General features: G+C 33.3%; 5 protein-coding genes across 21 annotated transcripts in view; 3 read left to right on the plus strand and 2 right to left on the minus strand.

Moving 5' to 3' along the window:
* The first annotated feature begins 634 nt into the window (after positions 1–634).
* Positions 635–1,156, plus strand: LOC115624082. Its single transcript, XM_030518672.1, has 2 exons — positions 635–774; positions 839–1,156. The coding sequence occupies exons 1-2, from the start codon at positions 664–666 to the stop codon at positions 1,025–1,027; spliced, it is 300 nt and encodes a 99-aa protein (XP_030374532.1). The 5' UTR covers positions 635–663; the 3' UTR covers positions 1,028–1,156.
* On the minus strand, positions 1,007–1,897 carry LOC115624081 (zinc finger CCHC domain-containing protein 10). The gene is made up of 2 exons (XM_030518671.1): positions 1,765–1,897; positions 1,007–1,697 (listed from the first exon to the last, which is right to left on the minus strand). The coding sequence occupies exons 1-2, from the start codon at positions 1,809–1,811 to the stop codon at positions 1,184–1,186; spliced, it is 561 nt and encodes a 186-aa protein (XP_030374531.1). The 5' UTR covers positions 1,812–1,897; the 3' UTR covers positions 1,007–1,183.
* A 253-nt stretch (positions 1,898–2,150) lies between these two features.
* On the plus strand, positions 2,151–3,858 carry LOC115623714. The gene is made up of 4 exons (XM_030518195.1): positions 2,151–2,168; positions 2,228–2,346; positions 2,406–2,607; positions 2,660–3,858. The coding sequence occupies exons 3-4, from the start codon at positions 2,426–2,428 to the stop codon at positions 3,528–3,530; spliced, it is 1,053 nt and encodes a 350-aa protein (XP_030374055.1). The 5' UTR covers positions 2,151–2,168; positions 2,228–2,346; positions 2,406–2,425; the 3' UTR covers positions 3,531–3,858.
* Positions 3,859–4,154: 296 nt separating this feature from the next.
* Positions 4,155–5,643, plus strand: LOC115624071 (beta-lactamase-like protein 2 homolog). 2 transcript variants are annotated; one of them, XM_030518657.1, is made up of 4 exons: positions 4,155–4,334; positions 4,393–4,562; positions 4,662–4,886; positions 5,176–5,643. In XM_030518657.1, exons 1-4 carry the CDS (start codon positions 4,216–4,218, stop codon positions 5,559–5,561), a joined length of 900 nt encoding a protein of 299 aa, XP_030374517.1. In that variant the 5' UTR covers positions 4,155–4,215; the 3' UTR covers positions 5,562–5,643. The 2 variants fall into 2 exon arrangements, with proteins under 2 accessions (XP_030374517.1, XP_030374518.1); XM_030518658.1 differs by having other exon boundaries at positions 4,677–4,886.
* A 2,721-nt stretch (positions 5,644–8,364) lies between these two features.
* LOC115623621 (synapse-associated protein of 47 kDa) overlaps positions 8,365–17,842 on the minus strand; it is a 51,626-nt gene continuing 42,148 nt past the window's right edge. For 4 of the 16 annotated variants that reach the window (XM_030518045.1, XM_030518044.1, XM_030518043.1 and 1 more), the window contains 7 exons: positions 17,063–17,160; positions 16,587–16,687; positions 16,253–16,530; positions 16,064–16,182; positions 14,127–14,432; positions 8,845–9,067; positions 8,365–8,678 (listed from right to left, as the gene is read on the minus strand). In XM_030518045.1, coding sequence (XP_030373905.1) covers positions 8,636–8,678; positions 8,845–9,067; positions 14,127–14,432; positions 16,064–16,182; positions 16,253–16,530; positions 16,587–16,687; positions 17,063–17,160 — 1,168 coding nt within the window. In that variant the 3' untranslated portion in view covers positions 8,365–8,635. Of the gene's footprint in view, positions 9,068–9,121; positions 9,437–11,268; positions 11,583–12,055; positions 12,333–14,126; positions 14,433–16,063; positions 16,183–16,252; positions 16,531–16,586; positions 16,688–17,062; positions 17,161–17,842 lie in introns of those variants that run through there. The other 12 variants (XM_030518047.1, XM_030518051.1, XM_030518046.1 and 9 more) reach the window with 8 other exon arrangements.

Below are 17,842 nucleotides of genomic sequence, written 5' to 3' on the forward strand. Positions count from 1 at the left end.
TAAAATATCAATTTAACAGGTACATTATCCTAAGCGAATATAAGCGGAAGAAGTGTTTAATTTAATCGTAAAAAATTGTTTATTTAATTAATGTTATTAAATCTGCAAGTTTTACTACTAGTTATTTCAGATAAGTGCTCGGTATAAGAAGCTCAGAGATTCCAATTTGATTTTAATCTAAGTAATTTTGATATATAATGAATATAATTAGATCAAATTATTATTGTATTTGGCGCCATTCACGTAAAATATTTAGTATCAGTGACTCTGAATGCTTCGTATTTGTTTTAGGGATGTAAGCAAAAATCGATGTATCGGGCATCCACCATGTTTTCAACACAATGCATCGATGTTTTTTTGCTTGCGATACATCGATCTATCGAGGTTTGTCCGAACATGAAAATTTGTATGTTTTGTTTCAGTGTTGCCAATTTGGCATTTTGGGAATGCCGAAAGAATATGAACAATGAGATGATTAATACACATTTTTTATTTTAAATATCCCTGTTGATTTTCTCCCTAATATGAGCCTCTTTTTCAATGATAAGTTAATTTTTTAAAACATCGATGTTTTATGCGACCATGCAGCGATTGTTTTTAAAGACACATCGATGGCGATCGACATCGACTCTTCCACTTGCATTCCTAATTTGTTTATAAAAAATGCTGAAGTCAAATCGGGAATTGCAAAAGGAACAGGTCAGACTGTATGACATTGAAAAGAAACTGGTTAATGTACTGCCCATTGTGAAGGAAGCTCTTAATTCGCTTAAAGTACGGCCGCGCTGTACAGTTGTTTGGCCGAAATATACTAATGATAGTGTACATTTAACTGCAGGTCGAGGAGTTGCATTTGAAATCGTTGGCGCTGCAAGGCATAATGGAGAAAGATACATTGGCCCAGACGAAGCCATCCACTATTGACATAGGCTGCTCCAATGAACTTATAAATAAACAGAAAATGGATTTGGATGTGGACAGTTGGGCAAAACTACAACTTGATGAATTCGAGGACGAATCGGATTAGCAATTATTTTTTAATATAATTTCATGAAAAGTTAAAGGTGTAGGTTAACACATATACAAACTGTAAGATATTTGTAATCCGAAGCAGACATGAACTAAACTACTAAAGCTAATTATGTGTATGCACTAAGAGTTCTACTTTTGTTGACAAAATTCTTCATAAATCTTGTGTACTGCCATCGGAAGAAGCCGTGCTGCTGTGACGCTTTTTCTTTCTGGGTTCGTCATCACTGCTATCGCTGTCGCTGCTGGAGCTAGAGCTGCCACTGCCGCTGCCACCTGAGGAGCTTGATGATGATTGGCTGTCATCGTCGTCGTCATCGGAGCTAGAATCGCTGCTATTCGAATCCGAGGAGTCCGAACTGCCTGAATTTGAGCTGCTCGATGAGCTAGATGACGTAGAGCTTTCACTGTGCCTGCGTTTTCGGTGGGCCCGCTTACTCCTTCCACTCCGCCCTTCTGTTTCCAACGCGTTTGTTTCATTGCTGGTGGTCGCCGCCATCTCAGCTGCTGCTGCCGTTTTCTCCGCCAGATGCTTGTCCAGCTGCTTGGTGCGCGAGCTCCGATGAACATACTTTCGTTTCTCCTTGCACTCATAGCTCCAATGACCCATCTGCAGGCATTTCTGACAACGTATCCCATTGGGGAATGCTGCCGCCAGCTTCGATGCCCTAAAAAAGTTAGTTGTTCAGTAGTTTAGTGTTTGCTTGCCGGCGCCTTTGGCCTTAATATGTTTACCGTTGTTTCTGCGCCAATTTACGCGCTGCAAGTCCTAGCAACGTCATAATGTAGTATTTTCTGAGGCGCTGTTTAGACACAATTTTGACGGCAGATATATTAAATTGATGGGAAAGGAAAAAATCGTCAATTATTTCCCAGATGTATTCAGAATTTACAAGCTGCCATGCCACCTCGCCGAAACATAAAGCCTTAGAGTGGCAACGCCATGTAGAGGTCCGGCTGGTATTATTTAGTATTCTCCAAAACAGATGTTTTTTTTTTCATCTCGTCAAAACTTTAATTTCCCAATTAAGTGGCAACACGACGATGGAGTCATGGTGGTATTATTTAGTATTCTGCCAAAATGAACTGTTAAATAAATAAATAATAATAAAATATAAGAAATGGCAAATTGATGTGATGTGAGTGCAAAATAATGTTGTATAACCTTGTAAGGCGGAGTTTGAAATACAATTCATAGTTAGCTGGTCAACGCAGCTTCAAGATTCTGCTCGACTTTTGGGCAACAACAAATTTGGAGCAGCAAAAAGAAAGCAAAGTGCAACAAAGACGAAATCTTAGACACTAACACAATCAAAAGTAATTAGTCAACTCTTAAGTGGTAATCAATAGTTAAGCTCAATTACGTTTTCTTACAGATTGGCTTGATTACTAAACAATGGGAGAGTCATCAATTGTGAGCATGAGGAGCGGTGGAGGTGAAGCGCGTTTCATGCCACCCGAAGAGCTGGCGATGCAATCGTTAATCAAACAGCTTTATAAATCTCGCCTGTTTCGCGGCTTTTACATCGGACGCTGTTACGTTGATCAGGTCGAAGGCTATCGGGATGTAATAGCTCTGTAGGTGGTATTATTTAAAATTTTACACATTTTTAATAATAATGTGTTGCAGGCAGCGTAGCGAACGTGAGCTTGAGAAACAATTGCTTAGCAGTGCATCGAAACTTCAGCTTTTTTATCAGCGTTTTGTGCCCAATATGTTTGTGGGCATCACAAAGGGCAATATGGGCAGCTATACCCACACACCGCACCCTTCACAGCTAGACACTTGCATCTGGACGGAACTGAATGACTTGGCTTTTGGCGAGTACTGGTTTAGCATAAAAACGCTTCGATTTCGGGATCAAGAAGTGTCCCTCAAACTAAAAATGGTGCGACCTGTAGAGACGGAGCTCCAACAAACGCGCAGCATCAGCATCGCTACCACCACCAAAGATATGCGAGCATCATCTTCAAATCTTGCTACATCACAGCCTAAAGCGGCAGCGGAAGGAACCGAAAACCAGCGTCAGTCAGAAATAGGTTTGTCGGATTTTTTGGCTGTGCTACAGCAATGGGGTGATGGCATCAAGCTTACCATCTACGATTTTATGGCCAACGATGTGAACAAACGTAATATTGTGGGTACAATACGGTTTCTTGGCCTGCTCATCTTCTCCGCATTAAGTGGCGCTGTTGTTGCTTTACGATTTTTAGGCATTTTTACGTTGCGCTTCCTCTTTGAACTCAGCCGTTTTACACACACCGCAACACCCATTCTCTTCAAGATAATTGAGTTTATTAACAAGATTTTCGGTGCGTTCTTCATATTGCTAACGATGATTTGGAAGGACCTGATGATGAATCGAGGAGGAGGCGGTGGCGCACCACCACAGTCGAAGCAGGCCTTGGAGGCTGGCCAACGGTTTCGGAGTATAGCCTACGAATCCTCGGAAGCCACTTATCGACGCAGTTCCCGTCATAAATCAACAAATTTACTTTAGTGCAATTTAAAATGGGCTTTAAAACACTCACTTAAATTTGGGGTATTGTTTAATTATGGCTTTTGTGTTATTAGTGTTATCTTAAAATTGTGGCTGCATGTAAGTTAAAGGGACCCTTTGCATATGGGAAAAGAATTCAAGTTGTCGTCCTTTTAAAAATTCTCTTTAGCAAACTTACTTTTGTGAGTTACCAATCAGTTAAATTAATCTCTGTGTTAATTTAATGGGTATTGTTTCGAAATTTTGTATCATACTGTATTCATAGGTTTTAAATTATTTCGAAGATTAAAATTTTATGTGAATAAAGTTATTAAAATAAAAAATTTAATTATTTAATCCTTTTATTATAAATTGAATTATTATGCTATGGTTCGATATATTCCAATATACTTAATTTATAGCTGGTGCAACATAATTAACAAATAATTACATGTCATAGAACAATTTAAGTAATAATTAATTATTTATTTAAAATATGAAATCAGATTTTTGCATTTTTAAATTACATAGTATTTGCCTTTTCATGGGCAGCACTGTCAAACGTAGGCAGGCAGTGATAACAGTGTGTACACATCCAAAAAACATGCTTAATTGGTGAAATCTCAACAGATGTGCTTGTTATTGTTGTTCTTATCGGTTGAAACGTCATTTATTATTCACTAAATTACTGGCATAATAAGCAATAATGGCACTTATTCCACCCGTGACACGCCTCACATCATCTATAATACGGATATTGGGCTGCAATCCCAGCCCCATGACCCTGCAGGGCACCAACACTTATCTGTTGGGCACCGGTAAAAAGTGAGTTAAAAACAATATATTTCTGAGACCTATCTTTACTAATTATACACACATACAGGCGTATACTGATAGACACGGGCGATGAGAATGTGCCGCAATATATAGAACATTTGAAGGGAGTGCTGAAACAGGAGCAAGCAGCGATTAGCACTATAATATTGACGCATTGGCATCACGATCATGTAGGCGGAGTGAAGGATATAGTGAGCCAGAAATTATCGGAGGAAGGTATGTATGCGTATGTCTTATTTGATATATCAATCGGTGGCTGGCTCTATGTGTTTGCGTTTATTCGTACTCGTTTTTCTTGTAATTTCCCCTCTAAAGTACCATCCCATGTAGATTGTAAAGTTTACAAATTTCCACGCACTGATGCCAGCGATGTATGTCCTGAGATACCTGATAGTATAAAGGTGCAAAAGTTAGCAGATAATCAGGAATTTGCTGTCGACGGCGCCAAAGTACGAGTCCTGCATACGCCAGGGCATACGACGGATCATGCGGTGCTTACCACAGACGATGGCACGCTATTCAGCGGCGATTGTATACTGGGTGAGTTTGAAGAGATTTTTCAAAAACGACAGATTTTCCTGAATATGGTGCATTTTCTTCAAAAGCTTTCAATTGAATTATAAAATCGTGTAGGCTTATGTAACAATCAAAAGTTTGGTGCTACGATGGCTAGATAAGTCTAGAACTTTCGTAACGAACCAATATTTGTACATCAAAAGAAATGTTCTAATATTCCATATTTTTTATGTTTTCCACCACATTCTATCATTAGAAATTATATCAAACCCTTCAAAATATTTAAAAAAATATTTATTAATATTAATTTTAGGTGAGGGCACGGCTGTCTTTGAAGATCTGTACTACTATATGCAAAGTCTGCACAAGATATTGGATATTAAGCCGCAACGCATATATCCCGGTCATGGCAATGTGATTGATGAGCCTGTGGGCAAAATCCAATATTATATAAATCATCGCAATCAGCGCGAACAGCAAGTATTTAATTTCTTTGTGGAGCGAAAAAACGCGAATTGGCAGGCTCTGGATGTGGTGCGTGAGGTCTACAAAGAGACTCCGGAGGAACTGTGGCCCGCGGCCGCCTACAATGTGGGACATCATTTAAGCAAGCTTGAAAAGGAAGGAAAACTGCTTTCTGGCGAGGGTAGCGATTCGGATGTTAAATACTATCGATATCAGCAGACCAGTGCTCTGTGATTGTTAAATTCTTTGTCTGTTTTGATATGTGCGAGATAACATTAACATGTTTTGTGCAATAAATATACATCGAACACCGAAATGCCTATTTTAATTATTGTTAAAAACATATTTTTTCTGGTTTGTTAATTGAAACATATGATATTTTTTACTCTAACAACAAAGTTAGATTAGCATTTTATAAAGGGCTTGGAATCGTCTTTGAACAATTTTGAAAATAATATAAATCAGTAATTGCCCCGACTCCCAATCTTTCTAATAGAATAAAGTTGATCCTTCCATGAAATGTTCCTCATCATTGTAGAAATGTGATTAAGCTTAAATTTCATTCAGGCCGGAGGTGGTTTATTAAATCGACTTTAATTGTTAGGAGAGCGAAATAAGTCAGTGATTCCCCCGAGCCCCAATCCTTGGAATGGAATAGAAAAGCACACAAATTTTTGTTTTTTTTGTTAGATTTAATAGTTATACACTTTCCCTTTATTACTTTAGTTGATGTTATTTTCGCATTAAATCTTGTCATGCACATACATATACATATACTTATACATATATATATATTTTTTCTTTGCATATGTGTATATATGCATGATATATATCTCATATATCTGGTTGTTGTTGTTGCTGTTGTTGTTGTCTGTTTGTCAGCGGCATATTTTGGCCACAAAACTTTACACAAGAGTCGGTTTATTGAGTGTACTTTCGTCTAGGTATTGTTTGCTCTAAACTTCGGGTACTGGTACCTCCATTTGTATGCGCATTTGGTTGGTATTTTGGTTTTAAACTTTTACTAAATCTTCTGACTTGACTTGCGTTTTAAGTTTCGCTTTTTTTGTTTTCGTTTGCTATGGCATTTTAGGAGCTTTTACTTTCTAACATTTTAGCTTGTCAACGTGTTTATTTTTATATTTTTTCTGCGCCATCCTCGCTGTTTAAATATTATAATTAATAATTATACTTTCTGTCATTATTAAACAACTAAATTATACGATTTGCTTTCGGTTTTTCTTCATCTGTGATATAATTTAATAAGTACATATGTAATGCTTTTTCTCCTTTTTTTTTTGTATATAAATATTCTTTTTGGAATACACTGCTGTGTGTGTGTGGGGGAGTGTGTGTGTGTTTTTCACGAATGCAAATGCAATTTTTCATGCTTCAACGAACTTTGCTCATAACCTTTTTAACTTTTGGTATTATTATTATTTATTTGTTGTTAATAATAATTTGTATGCAGACAATAAAATATGTGTATATGCCTTTTGATATTTTGTAAAACTTGTTGTCAACATTAGTTATTATTTATTTGTCGTTATTTGTTTAAACATATTATTATTATGCTGTTATTAGTATTATTATTAATTTACTTTAATTGCTGCACTTTTTGCCAACTTCATCTTCATTAAAAACTCACAAAGTAAATACAAATTTAAAATATGTTTTTGTTTATGGTTTTTTTTGTACATGTCATTAACTTTTACTTTTACTATTTGTTTTTTTTTTTGGGGGTTTTAGTTATTACGAGTATGCTTAAGGTTTTCATTGCTAACAAATAATTATACATTCATAGCGTTTCATTTAACTTTTGGGGTAGTCTGCGGAAAATAATTTTGTTTTTAACAATTAGTTAGACATTTAGAGCAAAAACATTGATAATATAGAATATTTTCGTTTTTATTATTTGGTTTTCTTTTCTTTTCTTCGCTTTGCTTTTGTATGCATAAAATTTTGTCTAGTGAAATATATAAATATAAATATATTTGTTTTAAATGTTTTGAACTGCTTATTGTTTATAATTGCGTTTTTTGGTATTTGTTGTTTACTTTGTTGTTAATTGCAAATTTCTTGTGTGTTATTTTCCAATTAGTTTTTGTTTGGCATTTCAAAAGGAAGTTGTTATTGAATAGTTGTTGGAGCATTGAATAAAAACTGATCAGTAAAGTTCGAAGCAAACGTTTTGAAAGAAACTCTTCAAATTTAATTAAAAATGTTAACCCATTGTGGTGCTGTTTTTTTTTTTTTACTTTTTTTTTGTAATCAAATTTTTATATTGCCAGTTCGCATTTTGGAATCACCGGGCCCCAGCGGCCTTAAACTTAATGCCACAAAGAAATTATATGTTCTGTGGCTTCTTTTTGTGCATCTATCGCTAAATTTTGCATTTTTTTAAAAATTGTTTTCTTCTAAAGTTTATCTATGCTTTTTTATTAAAGGATTTTGAAAAGCTATGGGCTGTATTGGTGAAATAAAATGGGAAAGAATGACAAAAATTGGAATTAAAACTTTGCAGGAAAACTGATTGGGACTTAACAATTGTTTTTTTTTTCATTTTTTATTCGTTTCTCGTATAATATTTTTACATAGTTCAATATATATATATATATTGTTTAATAATAATTTTTTACACATTAAATTCAAATGCATTAATTTATATGTATATATATATATTATTTATTTATAGTTAATAATATTTATATATATATATGCGCTTGTGTATAATTTATTTATAAATATAAATAACAAAAAGTTTCCCTTTGAAGCGTTCTTTTTTTCTTTCTTTCTAGCTTTGTTTAAATATTATTTATACGAATTGTGTTATTCCTTTTGCCTCTTCACTATATTTACCAATTTCTTTGTTTCTCTTGTGTGTTTGTTGTTGTTGTTTAACCTCTTTCGAAATTCATGTATTTATCTATATATATATATGTCTATATATATATATATATATATATATATAAATGTATTTATAGTTCACTGTTTGTCATCATTTCGTGTGCTGAACAATTGGCAAACGATTTGGAAATTGCAAAATTAATTTAATTTATTAATTTTTTGTTTTGTTTTCTGCAATTTTGGTTATTTATGTCTTTGTTTCTGCCGAAAGTTGAAATATTTAAGGAGCTTTGTTTTTAGTGTCTTATATCATGTTTTAAGGTAACTGAATAAAATGCTTTGCTTTTAGAGTTCTGCCAATTTCTCAACCAACTTTTCCAATAGGCCCCGAGGAGGCATGTTCTATATACATAATCAATATCTTTACGCCAACACTAGAATAGCGTAAAGAAGGCCTCGTCTCATTGATAGCCCAACATGGTACGTTTAAGGCTCTTCAAAGTTCTGTCGGTACACATATTATAGTATAGTATAGTTCGGAAATTAGTTGGGTTCAGTAAATAAAAGAAATATTGTTAAAAAATAGAATGGAAAGGAAAGGAAAGAAAAGTAGTATAGTTATAAACTTAGAGCCAACTTAGAAGAAACTACGATATAAGCTCTTAATTACTTTAAATCATCGGTATCCTCAATTAAATCCGCATACTCTTCCTCCCAATCGTTGTTTGTTGAACGTGTGCGCAAATTAGATATTGTCGGTGCTTCCTCCTCCTCTTCCCCATCGGCCAGATTGTTGCGTTTGGCCGATCTTCCGGTGCTGGTGCTGGTGCCACCATCGTCGACAACTTCATAGTCTTTAAGTTCAGCCTCCAAATCCTTTTCCCATTGTTCCTCTATACAAATAAAAATACGGGACAGATATAAATTAAAAATCTATTAAATTTGTTAAATTAAATTTGATATCAATAAATATATGTGTATATATAGTAGCTTAGATAGGCATACTTAAGTGGCATATATCATGGAATATATAACTAGTATATGTATATAATTAATAAAGTTATAGATTAGTAAGTGTGTTACAAGCAATTTGTTCGTTTTAGTGACCTCACCAAGCAAGTACATGAGCATACTCAGTTTACCTCTTAAACTCTTACTGGACACCCTCAATTAGTGATAATCGTCTGCTCTATAACTAAGACATAGGTTTTCACAGACGGTTATACGTTTTGGTATGCGCACCGTGACTGAAAAGTAGTCCGCTACAAAGATTTCAAATTTGATTAAAGCCAATAAATCGAGTTCTCCATCACAATATTAAATATTAAGGAGTGTACTTTTTACAGGATATTCCAAATTCTTGTTGACTGTAGTGTGCAGATAACCCACGCACCAAAATAAATAGGCCATGGTATCCGGAATTATATACAAACAAGGTTAGGAGATTCCAATTCCTTGGTGGGTGCGTTCCTATATTAAAAGCATTTCCCCTACTTAGCAAAAAAAAAACAAAAAAAAAATTTCCAAATGTCGTTTTATGAATAATAATAATGTCTATGATCATAAGATCATCTTAATCATCATCTTTTAATCTAATTACGTTTTTCGATCAACTTTGTTTATTTATAACTCTTTAAAAATGAACCGTATAATATTCTGCATAGCCAGGTCGGTCAGAAATAACATTGCCTCAAGAATTCTTTAAGTTGAAGTTGTTAGTTTGTCATGACTTGCTTGAAGTCTCCAAAAGTTCCAAATAAAAGAATAAAAATTGGAGTGGCCAGCAGGCGTGAAATCACATTTAATCACACGATTGCGGTATCCTTTTGCGCATATATTTATGTATAATTATAGTAATAATATTAAATGAAAATAAATTTGTGTATTTACAGCATTTTACATAAAAATGATTGAAATTAAAGGCAAGCATTAAGTATTTTGACAATACAAGTAGTTTATAAAGAAGCACGCCAAATATGAAAAGCACAACAATCTACAGAAATAAAATCGCTTTCAAATTAATTGAATGAATATATATATAAAGTAAAAATAAAATGATCGGTTCTAGCTATACACATATGTATATATGCATGTATATAACTGACAGGAAATCGGAAGTATTTTCAAAATTGGTTCTGTACAATATTTCGGCTTTAAAGTTACCCTCTGTTTGAACAAAAGTTGTTGGTGTTTAAGGGATAGACTGGCTTATGTTATTTAAGAGGTTTTCGATTTTCGATTTTGTGTGGTGAGTTGGTTTTGGAAAAAATATATATTCAAATATATTCCTTAAATATTGTGTCGAATTGGCTTAAGCAAGCGTGATTTTAAATTTTGTATTTAAAATTTCGAGTGCATTTAAAAAGCTTTTAACGTTTTGTTGTGCAGTTCCATTTCTTGATTAAATAAGGGACTGGCCTATTCAATCTAGTATAAGTAAGTGCCGAAGAAACGAATAGTTCGACATCTATAATGTGTAATTCCAAATGATAATGGGGGTAAACAGTTCTTCTGTTCCAGCTCCAATTCTGGCGCTTCTCCTTATATCTGTTTATGTAATATTTGTTTATAATTGATAATATTGTTTCATTATCTATAGCCTAACTGGCCTGTTGGCCACTTGACATGTCGTTTTGTGGGGGAACTACGGGTAAAACGAAAATAATGAACAAAATATTGCTTACAATAATTTGAAATGCTAATATGAATTTAATAATAACTACTTCTTTTGAAATATTGATAAAAACAGCAACAACAACAACAACAACACACAGACAGCAATTACGGAGACAGACAACAGCAGTTATTGAGGAAATAAATAAATTTTGCAACTATATAATAAGTTATTGATTGTAATATTTTGCGCATTGCTAAACACAATCGTAGCAATTGAAAATCAACAACTGAACCCAAGAAAATCGCATAAATTAAAAGTTTTAATTTGTAAATTTTTTGCTAGATAAGAAATATCTGTTTGTGTTTTTTTTTAGTTTTTTGTTTTTTTTTTTGTAATTAACCATCAATTTAAAACTTACCACACAAAATTTTGTTTCAGTTTTTTAAGTAACTTGTGTTCTTTTTTTGTTTGCCGTTATTTATATAAATAATGCTTTTTTAAATTTTTGTCAAGTGAATATCTTTTATGTATACATATATATATATACTATATATAGGTTTGTTTGTTGAATCTTTGTTTGGTTTTTGTATTTAACTTAACGTTTCGTTCTAGTTCTTGTGGGCAATTTTGCTGTATATATGTATATATATATATATTTGTTGTTTGCTTGCGTTCGGGTTTTGTAATTTGTATTTGTGTTTTATATTTATTTTTTGTTTTGCTTGCTTTTTGTTAGGTTTTGGTTTTATTTTTCTTTTTGTATAGAATTTAGCGTAAATCCATTCAATCTTCTGGAAGATGATAAATAAATGAAGAAATACATGAAGAAAAATAAATATAGTTAAATTTTTTTCATTATTCATAATTGTTATTTGTGTCTAATATTTGAAAAAATTTTGTATTTAAATTGGAGAGTGTGGTGTGTGAATTATTTATCATACTTAATATCTTTTCATTTTTTTTTTTGTTTTTTTTTGTTTTTAAAAGGTCATTGGTGGTTGTGTTTTGGAGGAAAAAGGCGTCTAGTTTGGCCAAAAATATTTCGGGTTCTTACTTATGAAACAAAATGTATATAAATTAAAGAGAAGAAACTTTGAAATTGAAATCAACATTGTAGCGAATTAGATATTATCAAATTATATAGTAAGTATATTGAATTGCAATTGAATAATAAAAATAGTATAGTACTAGCACTGAATTGCAAAGAGTGTTTATCAATAATAAGAATCGGTATTATTTTTAAGTCATACTCAACTTGTTCGAAATTGTTTTGTTTGGTTTTTGGTTTTGTATAAGTTTACTTTTAGTTTATAACTATTTATGGTTTATATAGTAATTTCATTCATTCATACAATTATACATTAAAATCTGCTTTATGCTAATTAAGACAAGAATGGCAACGAAATCATTACACTAAACTTTAGTTTTTGTCCCGTATATGTGATATATGTATTTTGTAATTATATTATTTCATTGTTATTATGATTTTATAATTTCTTATTCATTTGATATAGTTTATAATTAATAATTAAATGCCAGAGCTTTACGACGTTAGTTGTTAGTGACAGAAACGAAGAAAACGAGTTTTACAAAAATTTAATTTACACAAAAGAAAGAAACAGAGCAGAGGAGAAAAAAGAGAATTGTTTGGTTTTTACAGTCGGTTTATACACATTCTTTTGTTTGTATGTATATGACTTTATATTTTTGTTTTGTTTTGTTTTTTTCTTGTATTGGTTTTTTTTAATGGCATGGAAAGAAAAACAATTCTGTGCAGCCAAAAGTTTTATGGTTGCCGTGGTTTGAAAATATAATTGTATAAATAATAAATTAATGGCAAATGGCACAGTTAAAATGTATTAATGTGTGTTAATGTCATATCATTGGCATGGAATGGAAACGAGTGTTGGTAAACAACTAAATATTTGTACCGAGTTGCGTTTTGGGTACAAACTACTTACTATTTTAGTAGCAACAAGAAGGAGGAATTGATTCATAATTTTTCCTTGTGTTTTAGCCAATTATTAGCATTACTCTATGATCTATTCAGATATCTAGTAGCTCGCAGTTATGGGTACAATTTTAACGCATTATTGGCATATTGGCATATTGGGTAGAACACCTTAGCTAACCCAAACCAAAGAAAGTTGTATTGAGCAAGCACCTTAAATATTTATAAGCACTCAGAAGAATAGCAAACTACTTATTACTGACCCATTAAAACTTTGATGGACAAAGACACAGTTTTAAGTTAAGTTAGAAACAATACATATGTATATATGTATATACAATGTATGTATGTATAGATGAGTGCAATTTTTGGCACAAGATGAAAATCAATAGACGTTGCAATGTTCATGTCAATGCTACGTTATGTTAGTTATGTATGCATGGATGTGTTTGTGTTGGAAATGTCGGTGTGGCATGGTTGAATGCATTTAATGGCCACAAAATAGCTCATAAATAGCAACGAGGGATTATCTAAAATGCAGTCGAAATGCAAGCCAATAGCAAACTTTATAGCATTTTCCCCTACTTGTGTGATTTCGATGCAATTGTTTTTATTAATTTTTATAAATTAAGGAGTTGACAGCAATCTGCGATTCAGAACAAATGCTGGAACGTGAAACGGTTGGAAAATGTAGCTGGAAAGTATGCTATATTTTTTAGAATTACATACTTTACCAAAATAAAAGTGTTTCACACCAAGAATGATGAAAGAAGTCACTAATTGTGAGTGAAAATTTAACTTGAACTGTAATAGCTTTCATCTTCAACTTCGGCTTAATTTTAAATAATTGAAAAACCCTTTGAATGTGAATTCTAAACGAAATCATTTAACTGTTAAGTATTTCTTTATTATACTTTTAGTTGATTTGTGATGACCTTTAAATGCAATTTTTATAAAAAATTATCTGAACTATCTGAACTAAAAACATTTCAGTACGAGTACCATTCACATTCCGTCATTTATTACACTTTTCAAAAAATGACAGTAATGGAAGATTTGGATTTGGAATATTTTATACGATCATTATTAAACCGCAAGTAAAATATGGGTGTTCTGTTCGTTTATTTATATAAATCACACAAATAGGCTTAAGAAGAAAAGCCATATAAACACTCTGCGATTTCGTTCTGATATTCGACAACACCTCGCAATTTAAAAAGCTTCAATTTCATTGCCAGAAGAAATCAAAAGAAATTGTTTTGAAATGTTTATAAAATCAACGGATTAAGCTTCTTAAACAACAAACATCAAACATATATGGAGAAGAAAAAAGGTAAACTTATAAAAAATCATATACTATTTATAAGGAACTGAAAACGCTTACCATCATTGCTGGCAAGCGCTTGTTGGGTCATGCTATCAATGCCCAGCTTGCGCATGCCATCTTTAATTTCGGCCAAATCGGTATCATTGGAGGTTTGAAATTCGTCCGAAACGAACTCGGACTCGGAGATCTTGTGGGCAGCTCCATCTTTCGGCCGCTTAGACTCTTTTGTCTCTGCCGCTGACATTTGGGGCTGCTCTGTGGCAACAGCGGCAGCAGCTGCAGCGGCATCTGCCACAATTTTAACTTGGCTATCTTTTTTGGCTTGATTGGCATTGTCTTTGTCTTTTTCTTGCAGATGCTTGGCTGTTGTTTGTTTGTTTTGTATGTTTTTGCAAACATTTTTCGTCATAGTTGAGTTTGAATTGCATTTTTCATTTCATTGTTATTGTTATTTTTGCATATAAATATCGGTGTAATTTGGTGTAAAGAAAATTTATGAAAATAAAACGTAAATAAAACGAAAATCATTGTTTAGCTTACTGAAAATAAAAGTCAACAGTAATAATAAAATATATAGCTATGGTCGGACATACAAATAATTTGCATACAAATTTGTGTTATTTTGTAATTAGTATTTAGAAAAGAAAGTGCCAAAGAATTTGTTTGTTGCATTTTAGTATAGATTTTTAATTGTCTGGATTGAAAACTCTATATTCTTAACATTTTTGTGAATGTTGATATATTTGTGTGCAAAATTGTTTGTCTGTTTGACCATATTCTAATTTAAAAGACAATAATAATAAAATATATAGCTATGGTCGGACATACAAATAATTTGCATACAAATTTGTGTTATTTTGTAATTAGTATTTAGAAAAGAAAGTGCCAAAGAATTTGTTTGTTGCATTTTAGTATAGATTTTTAATTGTCTGGATTGAAAACTCTATATTCTTAACATTTTTGTGAATGTTGATATATTTGTGTGCAAAATTGTTTGTCTGTTTGACCATATTCTAATTTAAAAGACAATTTCTTCAGTACTACACTGAAAAATAAACCCAACAAAATAAAATCGTTAACAATAATTTCCTAGCATTTTAAGAAAATGTATTTTAGAATAATAATTTAAGGTCCCTTGTAATTATAAAAATAATTGAAAGAAAATGTATTTTTAATTGAAATTAAAACAAAAATTATCAAAAATGATTCCTTAAATATTAATATTAAAAATATAATTGTGTAATTTAAAAAAAACTTATTTCGATATTCATACAAAATTAAATCTCAAGAAATTGTTAAAATTAAAGCGAATAAGTGGGAAGGGCGACACAATCTTATCGAGGCGAGTTCGAGAGGTGATTTATAGTAATTGAGTTGAGATTCGATACGCGACTGAGTGAGAACGCTGGTGAGAGAAACCAAAGAGTAACTCGAATCGGCGGTAAAAGCCGGTGAGCAGTTACGGCAATTAAAAAAAAATATATTTATAAGGTTGAGCATATTTTAAGGCGGTGTAGTACAGACGCTAGTCGAATTATTAACGAAAGGAGAGACTAAGCGCGTGTCTTAAAAGGAGGACTACGAGAAGAAACTCAAAAAGAAGAACAGGCGCGTGTGAGAAAAATAAGAAAGGCTTAAAAAACCAAAAACAAAAAGTTATAACTTAAACTTATAGAGAGAGAGAGAGAGAGTTACATAGGTAGAGAGAGTTAAGTTAAAGAGCGCGCGAGTAACGATTGTATGTGTATGTGTGTGTGTTTGAAGGAGCTTGAGAGAATTAATAGCCAGAGAGAGGGAAATTGAGAGAGACAGAGACAGAGATAGTGGCAAGCGCAAGAAAATAATAAAGGTAGTTGTTCTATTTTCTCTTTTTAATATTTAATTGCGGCAGCGGCGGCGAACAATATTTGGCTGTTTTTTTGGGGGGCTTTTGGGGGCGTTTTTTAGGGAGGGATGCGAAAGGGGGTGAGAAAGACGAACTCAAACGAACTTACCATCTTCACCGCTTGAGGCCTGACCCACACCATCGGCACCCAGAGTGCCAAGTTCAGCGGCCTGTATGATGAGCGAAACGCGATAGAAATAATTTCGCCAGAAGTTCTCCTCAGTAATGCTATTATATGTTTGGATGAATGAAAAAAGCATTATTTTAACCCGTTAATTGATGGGGTGAAATAACTCACATCTTGGGCACCAATTCGAAGCGCATAGTTTCGAGCGCCTTATCCTCGGCCATAATGGCTATGGCTGTGGGATATGCCGTGTCATAGCTGAAGTCAAAGTCCACGCCAGCGGGTGGTGCGCGTACAAAGTTGCGACGATCCTGTGACAAACCCAATATCTCCTCCTTAATCTTGGCCTCATTGGCATGTCCGATCCAGGGTGCTGCACCATTGCCGCCAATACCGCCCTGACCCTTAATAAAGGCCTCCTGCTCCTTGTTGAACGAGTCGAGTATGGTCTATCGAATGAGAGGAAAGTCACAACGTGTTTGCTCCTTTCTGATGATATACTCACATTATCCTTGACTGTTTCCTTGATTTTGGTGCCAGCCTTGCTAATGGCCGATGACAAGAAGGAGCCAAAGTGTTTGGCCTGTTGTGTTACTTTTGTGGTAACTGTCAGATACATAAATGGAATTAGTTTCGGAAAATTCACAGAGCGTTACTCTCAAATGGAGAAACAAATGGGTTGCAGACAAACACTAAACTACAAAGAAGTAAACTGGTTGAGGGTTATGCTAGGCAAATAAAATGGGGAGTTACGAAATTTACAAAAACTCGCTACTGGTTTCAACTACTAAGTAGTAACCTGTCACTGCTTATACGCTTTGCGTTTCTTCTTTTTGTTTCGTTTAGTTTCAAATTGATTTTAATTTGGCGAATGCAATGTTTGTTTCAGAGTTGCATCGTTAAGTTAAATCGATATTTTAGTTCTTGTTTCTTTTCTTTTTTTTATATTTTTGTTACCAATTCGTTTACTGTGACACGTACTTTTTACTTCATCGCCCTTACCCTGTCCAATCTGACCCTCATCGCCTGTGGGCGTGCCGCCACCAGATGCTGGATGCGAATCGGCACCCTCTGTAGCGCTGTAATTAAAAATATGCCGTACCGTGCAAAAAATAAAAAATTAAAAAAAAACGAGAGAGGAAGAGAGAGAGAAAACTGTGTGTAAGTTTTCAGCTTTTGTGAATGCGTCGAGTGTTCTTATTTGTTGATTCGCTGCCGGTGAAGATGGTGGATAACTATGTAAATGCGACATGCCAAATGCTAATTAATTATACTTGCAAACATACACATACATATATGCTTAGTAGGTGGGGAGATAAATAAATAAAGCAAGCAATTTCTACATACATTTCTTCAAAAACTAAGCAGCAAGCTAAAGTGGGATACACAATTACAAGGTTTCTAACAGAAGTCAAGTTCTGATTGAATAAGTATAAGCCAGACTGTCTATACCTTTTACTATACCCTCCACATGAAATTTACAACTTACAGTTAATTTAAAACTTTTCACGATCCGTTTCTTTATAAGGGCATTATTCAAATGAAATTTCTATACGTTGTGAATGAATTGCTTGTGTCTCAGTCTTTAAGAATATTGGAATTTAAAAATTTTTAAATATATATTTTCCCATTTAATTGCTTGATTAATTAAAGAAGACTTTGTCTTTGCCTTTCTTGTCTTAAGTTGCCAATTTCCATCCTAATATCATTAAGTTGAAGAAATAATTAAAAAATCTATTTGCAGTCAGTCGCAAATACTTT

This window comes from Scaptodrosophila lebanonensis, unplaced genomic scaffold (assembly GCF_003285725.1).
Source record: "Scaptodrosophila lebanonensis strain 11010-0011.00,11010-0021.00 unplaced genomic scaffold, SlebRS2 tig00000053-arrow-pilon, whole genome shotgun sequence".
Taxonomy (NCBI): domain Eukaryota; kingdom Metazoa; phylum Arthropoda; class Insecta; order Diptera; family Drosophilidae; genus Scaptodrosophila; species Scaptodrosophila lebanonensis.

Bases quoted from the DNA above. Each gene is read 5' to 3' on its own strand.
- LOC115624082 (XM_030518672.1), top strand. From the start codon at position 664: ATGCTGAAGTCAAATCGGGAATTGCAAAAGGAACAGGTCAGACTGTAT. The intron at 775-838 runs GTACGGCCGCGC...ATTTAACTGCAG, and splicing joins AAGCTCTTAATTCGCTTAAA to GTCGAGGAGTTGCATTTGAA.
- LOC115624081 (XM_030518671.1), bottom strand. From the start codon at position 1,811: ATGACGTTGCTAGGACTTGCAGCGCGTAAATTGGCGCAGAAACAACG. The intron at 1,698-1,764 runs GTAAACATATTA...TAACTTTTTTAG, and splicing joins AAATTGGCGCAGAAACAACG to GGCATCGAAGCTGGCGGCAG.
- LOC115623714 (XM_030518195.1), top strand. From the start codon at position 2,426: ATGGGAGAGTCATCAATTGTGAGCATGAGGAGCGGTGGAGGTGAAGCG. The intron at 2,608-2,659 runs GTAGGTGGTATT...AATGTGTTGCAG, and splicing joins TATCGGGATGTAATAGCTCT to GCAGCGTAGCGAACGTGAGC.
- LOC115624071 (XM_030518657.1), top strand. From the start codon at position 4,216: ATGGCACTTATTCCACCCGTGACACGCCTCACATCATCTATAATACGG. The intron at 4,335-4,392 runs GTGAGTTAAAAA...ACACACATACAG, and splicing joins CTGTTGGGCACCGGTAAAAA to GCGTATACTGATAGACACGG. The intron at 4,563-4,661 runs GTATGTATGCGT...TCCCCTCTAAAG, and splicing joins CCAGAAATTATCGGAGGAAG to TACCATCCCATGTAGATTGT.